Here is a 17,863-nt window from a genome sequence, read left to right on the forward strand (position 1 = left end):
AACCTTGTAATGGACTCTAAAAAAAATAATTGAAGAACTATTTTAAGCATCGAAACTCTACTTCCAACTTAACTATTCCAGTGTGATTGCCTTTCACGTGTATTATTAAGGGCTTTAATGCTGTTGTAAGTCAACAGCTTTACTTCACTTGGTAAAGTCAGCAAGCATCGAAAACAAAAGTAATTTCTGAAATACAATTATAAAACTAATTAGTCTCAGAAACTAGCGTGGTTGTTTTGGAAGCACCCACCTGGAAGAGTGCCATTTCTGTGGATGAGCTGCAGAAACACCGCCCGTGCAGCAGCAGAAGCTCCACGCGCTGAGGGAGCTGCACTTGTGGGCACAGCTCTGGCCCTCAGCATCCTCCTGGAGGCCAGGTCTCCGAGCAGGAGCCCTGGGTCAGGGGCAAGCAGCAGAGTCCCCGCATCCCCCAGGGGAATGGAGCCCCTTGGTTAAATAGTGGGAGAGCAGGAGGCTAAAACAAACATACAAACCCCATTTCCTCAAGGAGTAGGCTATGTCAAGCATTACAGCTTCCTGCACTTAACAAGTAACATCTGCCAGCTGAGAAATGGTGCTGTTGATCCACAGATGATGATGAGCAGCAGCTGATAAAATACAGGTCCCCTTTCTGTTAGCTTTAAAACAAAAGCACAACCTGCCACACACGGTGGGAGGCAGCACGGTTCGCTAGGCAGGCACCGAGTGGCACAGAGACAGAGCTGGAGCCTTGTCCTAGTCCTGCCTGCAACCTCCAAATAGGTTTGTTGCTCTCAACTTCCTCAGAGTAAGGAGCAGGACATTGCACTGTCTATGCAAATACAATATACAGTTTATTCATTTTTTTTGGTTTATTGCCCATAATTTGTCTTTTTTCCCCCAAAGTCCATTTCACACGCCATGTATACAGCAGAGAAAAGTTGAAATCTCAGTATATGACAAAACAAATTTAGGTTTGTTTTTTTTTAAAAAAAAAGAGGAAAATGAAGGAAAGGCGAGACTTCGATGGTTTCTGACAGTTCAGCAGAAGCACGTTACAGTTTGCAACAGAGCAACGGCAACTCTACAGAGGAAACCCTGACAGCGTTCTTTATTGCCGAACTAAAAATGCCAATGCTACCAAAACCCCCTAAATGCCTGCACCTCACAACCAAGGATACGTCGGTGCGCGTGGCGGCGTGTGGCTGCGCGTGTACTCGTACCACGAGTCGGTCTCAGCTGCCGTGGGCTCTTCACGGGGCCTCCACCACGCTGCGGTCTGCCAGAAGCGGCCCCGAGGGCAGCTCAATCCTGCTTGTTGTTGCACGCCTGCCGCACGGAGGTCTTCTGGTGCTCTAACAACGTGATGGACTTCTCGGAATTCTCCAGGTTCCGGAGCAGAGTCTCTAGCCTTCGCTTGATCTTCTTCTGATCCTCGATGGCGCACCCGATCACAACAGACTGAAATTTCTGGTCGATGGGTCCTGCCGGCACGTCGGACGTGCACGCGCCGTAAAGCGACATGAGGCGGATTTTGGCGTCTTCCAAGTCATCCAGAAGTTTATTGACAATTTCGTCGATCATCTTGGTGGCGTGCAGCAGGGATTCCTGCTGCTGGGCGTTGCGGATGGTTTCCACGGACACCTCCACCGTCAGGGTGCGGCCCATCAGGCGATTGGCGGTCAAGTTCAGCTCTTCTCTCTCACCTAACATGAAAAAAAGAAAGCCGTCTGCATTACAGGCTGGTGCTTACCAGGGCAAATTACATCGAGACACTCAAACTACTAAAATTTTGCAACAAAAAAGTGTGTGTTTTCAATAACAAGTGACAACATGTGAGATTACCAGGAGCCAGAGGTTACATTCAGTGAAGTAAATAGGATTTAGGCAGATAAATTAAAAAAACAAACAAACAACACAATGTCTCATGATTTGAGGTGAGGCAGAACGCTTCACTACAAATATAAGCAATCCTTTTGCACTGCTGCTAGAACACCTGCCCTGTCACACTGAGGCAAGCACATGATATCATCAGGAAACTTTATCCAGTGACAAACCCAGCAAATTAAGGACCTAAGCCACGAGAGATTTACATGGCACCCTGAAAGGCCACAAAGAGGAAACTGGTTCCTGACTACCAGGCGCAAATAGGGGTTAGTGAAAAATGCATTTCTATTTTGTGATTCCTAAAATACAAATTACAACAACAGATTTTATGTGTAAGCCCTTGCAGAACCAATAAATCTACAGGCACCTAAGATAAGAGAGAAAGATTTAGGGGCTACGTCTAAAGCTGCCTATCACACCCCCGTGACAAATACCTCATGGCAAAAGGATGGCAAAGCAGCTGCTCACCTTCGCTGATGTGCCTCATGTCCTGGCTGTTCTGTATGTTGTGGATCATTTCCAGCAGGGTTTCCTTCTCTTGTTCCATAGCAGACGCCGCGTCGCGGAAAGCCTCTACCCTGAATGTGGTTAAAGCAATCAAAATCTTAGGTGAGCATCTGTTTTATTATTCAAAGTCCTTTTTAAAAATCAAATAGAAAAAAATAAACACACAAAATAAACCCCAAACCAAGTTCAAGAAGTACAGTCTGACTTCATTACCTTCTCCCATATCTTTGGTTTTCAAGACACAATATAATTAAAAAAAAAATGAAGCAAACAAAAATAAAACTAAAAAAAAAACAAGCAGCACGCTAATTTGCTCAAACTTAAATCTTTTATTTTCCTGACAGTGCGACTCTGTCCCCCTCCAAGGGGCACCTGGACAGGCAGAGCCTCGGGGATGGCTGCCACCCGCCTGCGAAGCACGGAGAGCTGTGGGACTTGTGACCCTGCACCTCCTTTGTATGGCGAGGGGAACGGGAGAGGTCAGTGGCTGCCACCTCTGGTTAACTTTATAAGGCTCTCCCTGCTCAGCAGCTCGCCTTTTTTGTTAGGGAGCACGCAGGACCGCCTGCCCACGCGGGGTTTTCTTTCCATGAAGTGATGCGGCGAGCTGGCAGGAGGCGGTGCGGTGATTCACAGGGGACGAAGCTCTCAGTGATCAGCTCCTATTTCTGGGCGGGCAGGGCCGTGGGTGTCCCTCGGGACATCAGGCTTCCAGCCCAGCGCTGTGCTGGGAAGCCTAGCCGGGACCCCAAACATCACAAATCCTCTTCGGTTCCTCCATCCCGCGTGCTTTCACCAAGCCATGGCACCGACCAAAGCTCCTCGTTCATCCTGGCACTTGGGAACACGACAACCGAGCACCAGCACGCGGCGCCTCACTCATTCCAGCCCTACATTTCCCGGGCACTGTGGGATGAAGATGTCCCCTCCACAGCCACCAGCAGATCCATTAGCATCAGGATGAGACCAGCGTGACCTCCTCAAAGCAGGGCTCACGGTGGGGAGCACCAGTGGCCAGAAGAGAGGGCGAAGGCAGGCAGAACTGACAGCACGGATACAGGGAGTCGCGCCTCACGGGCACCGCGTTCGGGGCTCTGTTTTACCACCCACACAGTGAAAGCGCACGCTCAGCGCCTCTCCTTTCATGTTAACTCCACGGAGCAGTGGGAAAAGTTAATGCCGAGCGAGTCCTTGCCAAGAAGAAATACTGGTAATTATTATTTTGGATGGGTAAGTATGAGGAATAAGGCAGGAGGAGTCACCCCGTGCCTCAGACGTCTGCGCTTTATAATTTAAGAAGCCTGGCAATATTTTCATTAAGGCCTTGCCATGCCCTTAAAAAAAAACACAGTGTTTTCACAACTTGGAAATCCATTTTGGCCCCCAGAAAGCTTAAAATCTGAAAGGGCAGAATTTCAGTTTTAACAGAGCTTTTACATCAGCTCAGGTGTGTCACTGCCCTGACTGAAAACTAGAGGTCTGCCTGCGGGGAATGGCTTGAGCCCCGATTTCCACGGGCTGTGATGGGCCCTGTGAAGAAGGTGAGAAGCTGCACAGTCAAACACACTATGGGAAAAAAAAAATAAAAATAAAAAGCAGTTTGAGCTTTGATTGACATTACTTTACAAAACTCACCCAAGCAAATCCTGAGAACTGCTTTATTTGCAGCAATTACTTCTCGGGAATTATTTTAACCACTTTAACTGCAGTACAGATGCCCCTGGGATTTATATTTTATTTTTTTTTCTGGTGCATTTGCTTCCATAAACAGCGGCCAAAATGAGTGCTTACCCTGGCAAGGGATGCAGCAGCTCCTGCCAGAGGAAACGGACAGGAGAGCAGCTCCTCACGGCTCCCCCAGTCCCACATATTCCCTTCCAAACATGTCCAGTTTGGCCAGTTGGTAGCAGCGTGCCAGGCTATAAAAATCTTGAAAAATAAACTCAGCTTTGGCAGGCCTCTGGAGGGCAAGATGGAGGCACCGTGTGGCAGCATGGCACACCCAGACTCGTGGGTTTTTGGGGTTAGAGGAGGATTTGGGTTCCCACAGCAGCTCTCAGGGGCCTCACCCTCGAGGCCCTGTGCGACTCCGTTGGGTTTCCAGCGCTATTTCTGATGGATTTACCAGCCAGTAGAGGTGTCAAAACCTGTGAAAATTCATTCAGAAACAGGGAGGGATGACTTCTTGAGCGTGGCAGCGTCCCAGTGCTGCGCTCTGACAGAAGATGATGGGAAATCTGGAAGTCTTTAAAAGACGTTTAGATGTAGAGCTTAGGGATATGGTTTAGTGGGGACTGTTAGTGTTAGGTCAGAGGTTGGACTCGATGATCTTGAGGTCTCTTCCAACCTAGAAATTCTGTGATCCTGTGATTCTGTTAAATGGGCTGAGAAAGGCAAGAGCAGAGGAACTGTGCTGCTATAGCTGCTGGGGACCTTGGTCTGGGGCAGGGCAGGATGGTTGCAGAAACCTGTGCTCTAGGACAAACGAGGAAACCAAAGCCTAGGCAGTGCTACATGCAGAGATGATGCTGGGCAGGCTTGAATCAAGTTGAGGTTTTGAATTCCTGCTGCTAGTTGTCTCGGTGAACAGCTTTAAAAAAAAAAAATAAAAAAAGGAAGAAGCCACCCCACGTCCATACAACCTAAACTGGCACTGCGTAACCTTTAGCCACGCCGAGAGGAGACCAGCAAAGGTCACGGGAAGGTATCAGGTTGAGGGATCGCCGCTCGCTCAAGCTCCCGCGCCACATCCGAGGAAGACCCCGGTGCAGCAGCCTTCCTCCCCTCACACACTGCACGGCCATCAGGTCCACGCCATCTTTTTCCTACCAGAGGGAAACACCCGGTGGCATTTTCACTCAGAGCGCTTTTCTTGCTCTGAACATCAACTCAGTATGCCATCGATCGCCCGGGACTAAAAAAAAAAACACTCAGTACTGATTTGCCTCGGCCTGCGAGCAATTAGACGAGCAGGGCCTTTTCTCCCCACATACCATTTGGATGAGGAGAGCATTCCCCTGAGGAACAGGTGGACCAGCCTGTGCTTTTGTTTCCAGGCGAGAAATCCGATACCCGCTTTCTTGAGACAGCTGCAACAACGCGGGCTGGTAAGCCACGGGCCCACTTAAAGAGCTTATTAAGGCTGGTGTGCTGGAGGTGAAGGTAAATTTCCAAAGGAAATGAGAAACGCCTTCAGACAATGCAGCTTTTTCCCCGCGAAACAGAGCTAAGCACATCGTGCTAAGATACAGAAGGGTTTTCCACCCTGGCATCCTCTGCTGCTTGAGCTGAGCTGTCCCATAAACACGGGAACGAACACAGGGGTTGTCCGATGGGGAACAGAAGGGGAAAAATAAAATTAAGAAGGGGATAAAAGGAAAAGAAGAGCAGGAGCCTGCGTTTCTACCTCATGTGTCATTATACCTAGAACTCCATGTTCACAGCACGGCCACCAGGGCACGGTGACTCATGAACAGAAACTCTGGTCCTGCTTCCAACTGCTGCTGAGGTTTCTCGGCAATGCAGGGCAAATACGGGCAGTGGGGACAGCGGAAAGGTCCCAGCCCTCACAAACAACAGACCAGCCCCGCTGCTGGGCTCCTGCTGCCTGACGGTGCCAGGGCTTCACCCAGCAGCACCTCTCCTGCTCCTGCTCCCACCGCTGGAAGCCCGTCCCTGTGGTGGAGAAACCTGCCTGGGGATTAAGAAGAAAATGGTGAAACTGCACTTCTGTCCCAGGGCAAACGAAGCAAGTGCTGATCTATGGAGAAGTGGTGTTCGAGGGGCTGCAGTCCCTCTCCAGCCATGGTTTCTGGCTCTCGTGGTGGGAGGGAGGGGAGGAAAGGGAAAGCTGCTCAAAACTGGGTGCTTCCAGAAGGGGTGAAGGCTGCCAAGGGGTTCAGCTGACCTCAAGCAACTCGATGGCTGGGTCTTTTTAATTAAACCCTTCGATGACACACTATGAAAAAAAAAATCACTTATTATACTTACAAGTCACATCTCAATGGATTATAGCCAAACTAAACCAGCCTGAGAAGGAAGAAGCGTGGAAGCTTCCTCCTAGCATTCAAATTAGCTTTCAGATTAGGCATCTTGATCAGACACACACGGAAAGAAATAAAACCTGAGTGACTTTAATCAAAGCGGCTCGACTCTTTTTTTTGCCATCGTTCCGCGTTTAGAAATACGCCTGTTTGGAAGACCCGCAGCAAACTGGAGAGTTTAATTTCGGGCTTCGTTTCTGGTTAACCCATCTGCCTGCTTTGTTTTGGGGCTGCTCGGCAAATTTAAACCAGGTTTTTGCATAGCCTCCTGCTTATTTGGCTTGGCGTTTTGTAATCACACGGTCACACAGCAGGTCTGGATGCAAGGCTTGCTTGCAGACAGCCGCTTTGCTTAGGCAAATTCGGAGAAGTCTGTGAAGGACTTCAAGGAGATTTAATGAAGCTGAGTGAAAGGGGAACGTCCTGCTGCACCGAGTCCGCTCCTGAATAATGCAAAGCGATGCCGGCGGAAAGGGGAAAACACGGCTCCTAGATCTCCCAGAGCTCCTTTAATTACAGGAAAGGCCTAGAAACGTCCTGGGTGGCTGTGTGCAAGCCGCTGATCAATATGCAGCCATAATGAAGACAGGGTGTGTTGAAACAGCAACGCCACGAGGTGAATCAGGGGTGCACCCACATTACCGAGGCAGCAATCCACCTCAAAAGGGACACGGTGTAATTAGGGAGAGCTGGGAGGACGAGGAGGATGATTAAAGGCCCGGAGTCATCCCTCATGCGGCCAAACTTGGAGGGGGGGGGATAGAAAAATAAACTGAAATGGGTCGCTTGGGGAATGTCCTGTGAGAAAAGGAGACGAGGCACGGCGTGCTGCGGCGATGAAATGCGGCCCCTGTTTGGCCGCATAGGGGAAACCAGAACTAAAAACCCTAGGAAAAACCATAACTGAGCCGCAGAGGGCAGCGCTGTCAGCACCGCAGCCCACAGATCGTTTGGTTTCTGAGGCGGGAGCCCTCACGGCGCCCCCCACACCTGATCCCACAGGAGCAGGGGCAGGTCTGGGAGGCTGGTCCCCTCACCCCCCGCACCCAGCGCCACCCCAAAGCGCCTGGGCACCCTCAGGTCCCCCTCCTGACCCTTCCCGACTGGAAAACCCCATCCAGGCGGCGGCACTTTCCCTGCAAACAGCCCGTTTTCAGGCTCCCCAGCCTCCCCTCAGCCCCCCGCCGCGCACCTCAGCTCCAGCTGGTCCAGGTTCTCCAGCAGGCGGCTGGAGCGGTCGGCCATGGAGGTGGAGCGGTAGAAGCGGCCCCGGAGCTGCCCTGCCGACTGCTGCTGCTGCTGCTGCTGCTGCTGCTGCTGCCCCTCGCTCGCCTTGGCGCTGATCTTGGCCTGGGCCATGGCAGTCGCCGGCGGCGGGCGGGCGGCGGCTCCCTCCCCGCGTCCCGCAGGCGGCGGCGGCACCCAACTGCCGGCGCCCCGCTCATGGCCAAAGATGGAGCCCGCCCGCCGCCTGCCCCCAAGGCCACTCCGCCTCCTCCGTGCCCCGCCTCACGGAGCGGGGCCGCCGGGGGGGTCGGGGCGCTGGGCTCGGAGCCACGCCGGGCAGGGCTCGACCCCCACCGGGAGCCCGAAGGGTGGTCCCGGGGCGGCCCGCAGCTCCCCGCCGCCGCCGCCATGGCGGTGCCTCAGGGACAGCCCCTCAGGGGCAGCCCCTGCTGGGGGCTGGGTCCAAGCTGATAAACCCCCAAAGTTTTATTTAATGGAGAGGAAATCGTTCGGTCACAGAACTATACAGTATCCCCAGTTGGAATCCCACAAGGATCATCAAGTCCAGCTCCTGGTTCCTCACAGGACCACCCAAGAAATCAGACCCTGTGTCTGAGAGCGTTGTCCAAACACTTCTTCAACAGGCTCAGTGCTGTGCCCACTGCCCTGGGGAGCCTGTCCCAGTGCCCAACCACCCTCTGGGTGTAGAATCTTTCCCTAACCCCCAGCCTGACCCTCCCCTGTCCCAGCTCCATGCCGTCCCCTCAGGTCCCGTTGCTGTCCCCAGAGAGCAGAGCTCAGCGCCTGCCCCTCCGCTCCCCTCGTGAGGAAAGGACGCTAACTCCTTGTGTTGCTGAGTGCACAAAGGGTTGGTCAAGCAATTTGCTAAAACCAATGGCTCTTGGTGGCATGTATGACTGCCTAATGCCATCCATCAATTACACGATAGATGGAGTGGGGATGATCTCCGAAGATGAAAGCTATTTGTGCTTCTGCCACACCTATGGTACCAAAAGCAGATGTTAAACCAGGGGAACACCCTAGCAGGCCAGCCCATGCTAGTTAAAATGCCTCAAGGGCAAGAAGCCAGGGGAACCACGGCTGGCAGCGCTGCGTTCACAGCTTTCCTGCCCGGGCCAGCGGTGCCCATCCCGTGGGAGCCCATCGGGCCGAGGCAGCGGCTCCTGCAGAAACCTGCGTGGCTTCCAGCGACTCGAGTCGTACTTTGGCTTTACTTGCCATTTCTGTGACTGTTTGAAAAGGAATTTGCTTATCCCTAATTCCAGGTTTGGGCAAATACTGCGTGGCTCCAGCAGACCGATTTCTGGCACCCAGTTGAGAGGGATTTTGTTGCATGGGATACTGTTTTGTACGCTTCCCCGGCCGCGATTCAAAATAGCTGTTTTTCTCAGGCTTGTCCATTCGGAATGATATCATGTCCCAAGCCCTCTCGTTAAATTAATTGCCTGAGTTTCCTTTGTTTTACGTAGACGGGTAAGTAAGGCTCATTGCCTGTGAGCTCATGGAAATAACTTCGTTTGAACAACTGTTCCATCCATCTCTACAGCCTTTGTAGGTGATTAAATACCACTTCCCACCCCAAACATATACAAACAGAAAGCCTTTGTAGCCATGGCACACTCTGTAACCATTTTTTCCTAGGATCCTGCCATTGTTTCCATGCCAATTCATTACATATCAGTCAGGTTGTGTTTAAAAAGCAGAAATCAAATAGGCAGTGGCTGAATTATAATGGACTTTTTTTTTTTTTTCTTGCACAGGGGTTTAATGCTATGCAGGTATGGAACAGCTGTTAATTGTGTACAAATGTAACCCATATGACCTTATCCTCTGATGGCAAAATGTTCTTCTGCCCTAGAAGTGAGAGTGACACAAACAATGGAACCAAAATGCATGTTAAAAGCAAAAATAGTCTTTCAGACAGACTGCATCATTACCAGCTGGGCAGCCTAGAGTGCATTTAGAAACCTGGGAGGACCATGGAAACTGCTCCTCCTGCTCGCTAGGGGGGTAGATGGCCCCTTTTTACCTCAGGTGCTCTGTTTCTTGGTGAGATCAGCCCAGAAGGCCAACAGCATCCTGGGCTGCATCAAATGAAGTGTGACCAGCAGGTTGAGGGAGGTGATTGTCCCCCTCTGCTCTGCCCTTCTGAGGCCCCACCTGGAGTGCTGCATCCAGGTCTGGGGCCCCGGCACAAGAAGGATTTGGGGCTGTTAGAATAGGTCCAGAGGAGGGCCACAAAGAGGATCAGAAAACTGGAGCACTTCTCCTGTGAAGAAAGGCTGAGAGAGCTGGGGCTGTTCAGCCTGGAGAAGGCTCCAGGGAGACCTCATTGCAGTTTTTCAGGGGACTTAAAAAAAGATGGAGAGCAACTTTTTACTCAGGCAGATAGTGATAAGGGAGAATGGCTTTAAACTAAAAGAGGGGAGATTTAGACTAGATATCAGGAGGAAATTCTTCACTCAGAGGGCAGTGAGGCACTGGCGCAGGTTGCCCAGAGAAGCTGTGGAAGCTTCTGTGGAAGCTTGTGAGAAGCTGCCCCATCCCTTGAAGCGTTCAGGACCAGGTTGGATGGGGCACTGGGGAACCTGGTCTAGTGGAAGGTGTCCCTGCCATGGCAGGGGGTTGGAACTGGGTGATGTTTTAAGGTCCCTTCCAACCCAAGCTGTTCTATGCTTCTATGAAATATATAAAGGGAATGTTGTCACCACTTTTCCAAAATAATAGGTGGCTGAGCTGAAGAAGTAGGGGCATCTCTGGAGGAAGGGAAGTGGCTCATGGCTGAACTGGCACAAGAAGTCAGGGCACAAGGAAGGAAGGAAGCAATTAGGTCCCTCAGGGCCACAGACAATGGCTGAGGAAGGTTCCTCATGTCTGAAACAAAGCACAGATTTCACACTCCTTATGGCCTATGGTGAAGAAAGGTGATGGCCAGGTCAGGACTGCTGCCATGCCACCTTCCCTATCGCCTTATCTCGTCCACAGCTGTGTTTGTGTGACCGGACCACACGGCTCTGTTCATGCTGCAGTCACCGGGGAGAAGCCTGTAAGAAGGTGTGTATCTGAATGTGAAGCAGCCAGCCATCGTTTGTGTAACCTGCAGCACCATAAAAAATGCATGCCACTTGCAAACCAGAGCAATGTGCAGAGGATTCTCATTCACACGCACAGGATCTGTTCAGGCAGCAGAAAGCAGCTTTCCCAGGACTCATACACCTGAGGTATCTGTAGAAGTCCAGAGCCGGGGAGACGATCCACCCCAAAAGCAGCACAAAGTGTCCCATTCCAACGTTGCCTTATTCCAAACCCTGATATATACCTTGTCACATACCCTAACGCTTACCTATGAGCTATCATGGAAGAGGATCAAAGAAAAAGTCCACACCCATGGAAATGCCATGCCAGATTCTTTTCCTCCCTTCTCCTACAGGCCCTTCATCTGAAGAAGCTTCTTTATCCACAGGTGTAATGGAAACACACCGCTTCCCATATGGGTGCAACCATGGCTTTGGCAGCATTGAGCACAGTAACAGCAGCAGTAAAAATGGGCCAACTTTTAGGGTTTTTTAGGGTATGTTTTCAGCCAAAATGCATGCTGGCTATTACAGGAGGCTGGCCCCTCACTTAGCACTGGCTGAACCTGTGCTACCGTGTCTACTGCTATTGCTGCCAATGCTAATTAAAGCTAGCCCCATGTTTGCCTACACACGTCGCAGTCATTTCACTGTGTAGGCAAGCCCTGAGGTCCCCAGGCTGTCAGCAGTCTGATCAAGGCCCTCTATCTGGGAATCGATCTCCAAGCTGGTATGACCATTTCAGGGCATGCAGCGCTTCATTCTCATGGAGAGGAGCAATACTTAGCAAAATGCTTAGCCAATGAGCCAGCAAACTCTGCACAGCCACAGATACCAAGAAAGTTTTCAATGGAGCTCTGAGCACAAAGCAAACCGAAGGACTCCCAGAAAACAGGATACTGCAGTCAGCGAAAATAAACCACCGCAGATTTACACAGGGAATTTAACATCGACATTTCCATGCGTGCCATCTGAGTGCACACTTGGTGCAAACTCACTGCTTTCCATAAGTTTCCTGGCTTGTTTACACCCACTTTTGTCATGACTTGGACCACATCATTTGACCCAGAACATTGCAACTGAACCTGTTGAATTGAAATTTCTAGAGGAAATGTGAAGAAGTTTAAAAGTGTCAAAGAAACACACATCTGCAGCCTTTATTAAGGCTACTTAGCTGGAAAGAATTGTCAGAATGTATCTTGCTGTTAACGTCAACCATTTCTTCTAAATTAATTTTGAAGCAGTTCATCATCTGTCCTCTTCACCTCCTCCCAATTTACAGCACTCGCTGTAAACACGGCTTGGACAGCACACGCGGGCAGAGCACTTTCCTTTTAAGAAAGAGGACGGCGTAACTTCATACCTCTGTAAACTTCACCTTATTTGGTCAGGATTCTGTAAAGGTTTGCAATCCACGACTGCTACAGGAACAGCAGTGGTCATGCCTGTACATCTCGAAGAGCTAAGAAAATCAAGCCATCACCCAAATCCATGCCCCTGCTATCTACACAAAGCAAGAAGTTTATAGTAGGCTAATCTCATTCCTTCTTATTCTTGTTTTTGTTATTAAACTCTACAGAAGCAACCAGGCAGGCACGAAGTTCAAGGCTACAGTGTCTTTCATAACAGCTGCACCAACTTATCTGGTATCTCATCTCATCTCTGAACATGACCAACACAGAAGGTTTCTTTGATCTGAAAGAAACCAGCGCACACAGCACCAAAGGCTCAAGAACCTTGTGCTAATCTTGGCTTGCCACAATTTAAGTTCTGTTAAACTTGGGCATGCACCACACACATTGAAATTAAGAGCATTAAAATAAACTGCTGGTGGAAAGCCAGGGAGAGATAAGACTTCTTCCTCATTATAGATAAATGCAAGAAAACACCATTTGGTTAGTTTATTATAACAAAGGGTGAACTCAAAGATCACCACAGCAGCAAGCTATCTTTAAAACAGCCAAGACAAATGACTTCTGAGGCAAAGGGATGCTGGGCAAACTTCCTTTAACAGGTGAGTTGTGCTTGTAAATGCAGACAGATCTCTGAATATCCAGGGCAAACCTCAAAGATTTCAGCCAGTTAAACAAGATTCCCCAGCCAGAAACATTAGATTCAGAAACGCAGCCATTTACAAGACATCTTTTTCAGCTGAGGAACAAAGTGCAGTACCATGAGAAGCTGGTGAGTAACAAGGCACTTGTCTGTACACGCAGAGTTTTAAGAATCCACATTTTCTCTGCTCTTCTAGAAACAGAGGGATTAGAGGCCTGTGACGGCAGAAAACTTCACAAAGAAAACTTTCAGAGAGTGTAAGAACATCAAAGAGACTAAAAAAAAAAAAAAAGGACAAATTTCAAGACACTGGTAATTCTGTAGAGCACTTTTACTGCGAGAATACAGAGACTAGAACTCTAGCTGGTTTGTAACAGCCACAGATGCAGCAGTTGGGATTTGCTACTTATTTTGGTAAGCAGATGAGGAGGCCAACACAACATGCCTAGCTTTAATAACTAGAGCTCCAAGGACAGAGAATCGATGTGCACACATGGCTTTCTTTTTTTTTTTAATGCATATGATTAAGTCAAGGCCTATCAGGCACAAACAACCTTAAATTTTATGGCAGAATAAAATATTATGAAGAATAAAGTTTATGCTCAAAACCAACTGTAGTAGACTCAGGAGAAGACTGTCCACCAAGGTTGTAAACATTTGTTGAGTCAAGCAGAGAACTTTCTCAAGCTGAAGCATCTCTTTCTGTGAAAAGAATTTGCAACTTCACTGTCTGTGCTGAAAAACAAACAAACAAACAAAACTTCCACAAGTCTCTAATCTGGGCTATGAAGATTTTGAGGATGAAAGTTTTCTGCCTCATTCCACCTTATATAAGAAGAACTTGGTGTGAAAATTTGAGAAATTGATTTAGCTTGAGTCATTAGCTAAAGGCAACTCAAAGTCTTCCAGAACAGAGCTTCCTCGGCAGCAGTATGGTACTACACCCCCAAATTTGAACAGGAGTGTTAGTAATTCAAGCTTTATAGTAGAAAAGCAAGCAGCAGGCACAGTGGAAAAACTTCACAAGGTTCCGTTCAATCTGTAGCACTTCGGTGTCAGAGCCGATGGACTGGAAGCATTCAAGCAATTTTCTGCGGTCTGAATGGTTTCTTCAAGCTGTGTGATTGCTAACAAGTTCTGAGATAAAATTAATGAATCTGGTGAGTTATTTGTCTGAGAGCCAGCAAGCAGCAGAAATAAAAGAACATCCACTTTCCAGCTTTTCTAGCCATGATGGCACACAGCTTTAGTTAGTTTGACTCTTTGGAGCTGGCAGCAAGTAAAATCCAGCTTTCCCCTTTTTTCACTCTCCAAAAATAAGTATTCTCTTGCATAATAAGCATTTAGATTCATAGCAGTTGCAAGCAAACTCACAAGCTCATGATTAAAAAAAAGCCGGCATTTTATTACATCAAGGTTTCTTACTGATTGACAACAATTATTCCTTAGAGTAGAATAAGCTCATAAAGCTGGACATCTTGCATAGGTATTTTTAAAGAAGGAAATGAGAAAGGTGGCACAGACAGCTTAATTTTAGACACAGAAAGAATTATTCACCTAAAAATAAGGACAGTACAAAAATAATGAACACAATTACTTTATCCAAGGCCACCTCTTCATGAGCAGAAAGGAGAAAAGAGAACCAGTGTATAGGATTGACTCGTCTTAAATTCTTTCACATCTATTTCAAACAGGAACTGGAAGTTTTATTTAGCTTCTGTCCACTTAGATCTGTTCCTTCCTTAAATCAGGGAGAGGTATCAAACCTGTCAAACCTTAAGCCATCAAATCCAGCACTGCACCATGCTGTCATTGAAAAATACACACGTTTATAAAAAAATAAAGCTAACGGAAACTAACCGTACAGTCTGTGGTCCTGATTTTGCCATTTACAGCAAACAGTCCATAGACAAAATTGTGATCAAGGCAAGACTGTCCACAGACAAGAGTCAGACCATAGGTTCAGTTCATAAATCTGGGAACTAAGCTTCTCTTTATAACAAGATCAGCTAGGCAAGTCAGTCTGAGATAACTGGAGTTTACTACTTGTATCTGTTGCAAAGACCACATGGAAAAGTAAATGAAGATGATGACGTTTTGTGACAGAAGAATTAAATACCAGAACCCATTAATAATTAGAAAAACAAACAAAACAGAAACCAAAACACATAGTAAGACCAGCCTACTAATTAGGCAACAACTTATACAGCTGGACTGGTGAGACTTAGTCATCACCCACCAGAAACAGAAAACGAAAAGACTTAAAAATTTACTCTTATCATACACAATATATTGCAGCAGATATCCATAAACTCCAGCTATTCATCAGCACGACAGAGAACATAAGGTTATAAATCTAACAATTCAAGATACAGACATGTTTTTGAAGCAGTATTTCTAAACCTCTGTAAATAGATGAACAAGCTTCCATTTTTGTGAGCAGCTTTGATGACACGGTGTTAGTGTATGGAAGTATCTTCATTTACATCTCCTCAAGGCTTCTCTTGATAGCTTCTTCCAATTCTGCATCTTCCTCTGTATGAATTCAAAAAAATGATAATCTCAAACTGTGGTTGATAACTAGTCACAGACAATTGCATTATTATTACCGCATAAAGCGACAAATTACTTCTGCGGGCAATGCCAGTCAACTGAAAATAAGTTACAAAACCAAAATGAAAGTTATCTCCCTTACATCTTATGCCACCTTTTAAACACTCCAAAACAGAAACAACCTCTACAACCCTTCACCGTGTTAACTAGGGGCAGCCCTGTGATTTGTGTAAGATTATAATGCAACTGCAAGTTTATTAGTCAAACAAATAACCATGATTAGCACCCACAGCTATGCATCAAGAAAAAATAAGCAAAGTTTTAAAAAAGACAGACACACAAAACAAGCAGTGTTTTCACTCCAGTTCCTCGTCAATAGATACTCCCTATCCAAATTGTGACTTGGCACCACTGTTGTCACTCCCACTAGGAAGACATTAAGTATAGATAAAGTCATATTAACCGTAAGGGCTGCAACATTTTTGATGGTGGGAGCAAGGCTGCACTGTGCTCATCTGATTTGTTAACGATGTCTTGTAAACACCACTCGTAATTCTCAGGACAGCAGCTCTGCTTCGGCCTTACCTTTGGGTTGTCTTAGGCACTAATTGGGATTAGTGAATTAAACATCCTGAAGATAAACAAGGTCAGTATTAGTACTATTGGCATGATTAGAAAAATTATAAAAGCCTTCAGGCACACTATCATTCCTAAGCAGCTCATCTTCTGCTTGAGGAGGACATGAGCACAGTCTACAACAAAAGCCGACTGGTTTAGGTCTATTCTTATGACAAAGGAAAGTGAATAGCTACATTAACACATTAACATAACAGATTTTGAAACTGATTACTGTTGGGCTATTGCTGTATTTGAAGTTCACACTGGAGATTTCTGCAAGGCCTAGCTTTGTAAAGAAATGGCACCACTGAATGTTCTCTGGGGTCTGCTAAGCCATTTTCATTCAGCTGGACTTTGTTGCAACAGCCGATACTACTGACAAAGAGGTAAGTTAGTTTCTGAAAGGGAAACATTACATGGTCACAGAAGCAGAGATGGATTTTTGAAGCTAAAACAAAGCAGAAAGGCACATTTATAGTCAATTGCTTACATTAAGGTAAGCTGCCAGTAAAGTCGGCGTAGCTACCAAGAATAAGCTCCAAACCATGGCTCTGCTGCTCATGGCACACAGCTCTGTCCAAAGCAATGCCCAGATTGGCTCATATTCCCTGGAGCTGCTGAAGCAGCCTTTTCTGCCTCCAACACTTGCTTTTGCTTTGTCCTCTTTCAGCAGTTGCTGGTGCTATTTCATTTATCCATTTCTAGAGTTGGTTTTGCCTCCTCATTCCCTTTTTACCCCCTTCAAGGGCCATTGTTAGCCATGCACACAGCTAGCTCAGGTTGCTTCCTATGGCTGGTTCTGATGCCTCAGTACAGAAGACACCTGACCCAGGACATCTTGCATGCACCAAATGCCACCGCTATCATTAATGGCAATATCCAGTGCTTAGCAGCACCTGAGCATGAAAAACTTTCAGGACTGTAGATGAATATCTTGCATTTTTCATAGCTATTTAGCAACAGTTGTTAAATGTATCACCGAATACATTCTGGGAAGATCGTTACCATAGTTCTTTCACCGCATTTGTACAAAGTATTTATTAATATTTTTGTTCTTTCTATTTCCATCAGGTGGAAGGGGAGAGTCACGTCTTTAAACAGAACGTGATTTCAAATGCATTGCAATCTGCCCCTAAAATTAAGTAACTACATTGTACGGACGTCACCCCTAAGCACAGCAGCAAAAGGTTGAAAACAATTTCAAATAAGGTAAGATATGATGCGAGCAGATTAGTTGTACTGCTGCTTCAAACTTGTGCATAAATCTACAGCTCACTTTTAGGAGACAAGAGGGCTTTGTTGAGATATAATACCTAATTCTGAACCATTTATTTAGAAGTTCAACTATTTATTCAGTAGTTCTACTTGCAGTCAGAGTCATATTAAACTGGTATGAAGTGAGCTCAGTCACATCTTAAATAGCACAATGCCCAGTGGTGCACCAATAAAAATAGATTTCAAGTCTGCTGGCATACTTTTCAGGCTAGGACGTTCTTTTTTTCTTTTTAACTCACAGTATTCTTGACTACTCACTATTCCCCAGAATATTTTAAAGTATTCTTAAGAGGTCACTCGCCAGAAAAATCATTTTAAGTTGAGTTTCTGTAATCTTCTGTAACTAATAGCAATCCTGAAAATAGAGAAGTAAAAATTAAAACAGACCTTCCTGTTTCTTTTTTTCTTCTAAGCTCCTTGTCACTGTCAGTTCCATATCTTCATCCTCTTCGCTATCTGAAAAATAATTGCACAGATTAAATGTAAATTACACATTGCTCCTAACAAATAAGTCAGTCATCTCCTACACCTAACTTACTATAACAACATTGTAGGTTGGATTTTAAGAACTACACGTGGTTGTAGCTATGTTTTCTTGCCTAAATACTCCATTTGAACAACTGA

At 46.9% G+C, this 17,863-nt stretch overlaps 2 protein-coding genes across 5 annotated transcripts in view; both read right to left on the reverse strand.

Moving 5' to 3' along the window:
- Nucleotides 1-814: 814 nt before the first annotated feature.
- BAG2 (BAG cochaperone 2) lies at nt 815-7,893 on the reverse strand. The gene is made up of 3 exons (XM_021272366.4): nt 7,609-7,893; nt 2,335-2,444; nt 815-1,685 (listed from the first exon to the last, which is right to left on the reverse strand). The coding sequence occupies exons 1-3, from the start codon at nt 7,773-7,775 to the stop codon at nt 1,285-1,287; spliced, it is 678 nt and encodes a 225-aa protein (XP_021128041.4). The 5' UTR covers nt 7,776-7,893; the 3' UTR covers nt 815-1,284.
- A 6,284-nt stretch (nt 7,894-14,177) lies between these two features.
- Nucleotides 14,178-17,863, reverse strand: part of ZNF451 (zinc finger protein 451) — a 38,869-nt gene continuing 35,183 nt past the window's right edge. For 3 of the 4 annotated variants that reach the window (XM_038176966.2, XM_027455070.3, XM_038176965.2), the window contains exons 14-15: nt 17,627-17,695; nt 14,178-15,328 (exon numbers count right to left, since the gene is read on the reverse strand). In XM_038176966.2, the coding sequence (XP_038032894.2) occupies nt 15,276-15,328; nt 17,627-17,695 (122 nt within the window). In that variant the 3' untranslated portion in view covers nt 14,178-15,275. Of the gene's footprint in view, nt 15,329-15,931; nt 15,978-17,626; nt 17,696-17,863 lie in introns of all 4 variants that reach the window. The other variant, XM_072036325.1, reaches the window with a different exon arrangement.

The sequence above is a fragment of the Anas platyrhynchos genome, chromosome 3, assembly GCF_047663525.1.
Source record: "Anas platyrhynchos isolate ZD024472 breed Pekin duck chromosome 3, IASCAAS_PekinDuck_T2T, whole genome shotgun sequence".
In the NCBI taxonomy this organism is placed as follows: domain Eukaryota; kingdom Metazoa; phylum Chordata; class Aves; order Anseriformes; family Anatidae; genus Anas; species Anas platyrhynchos.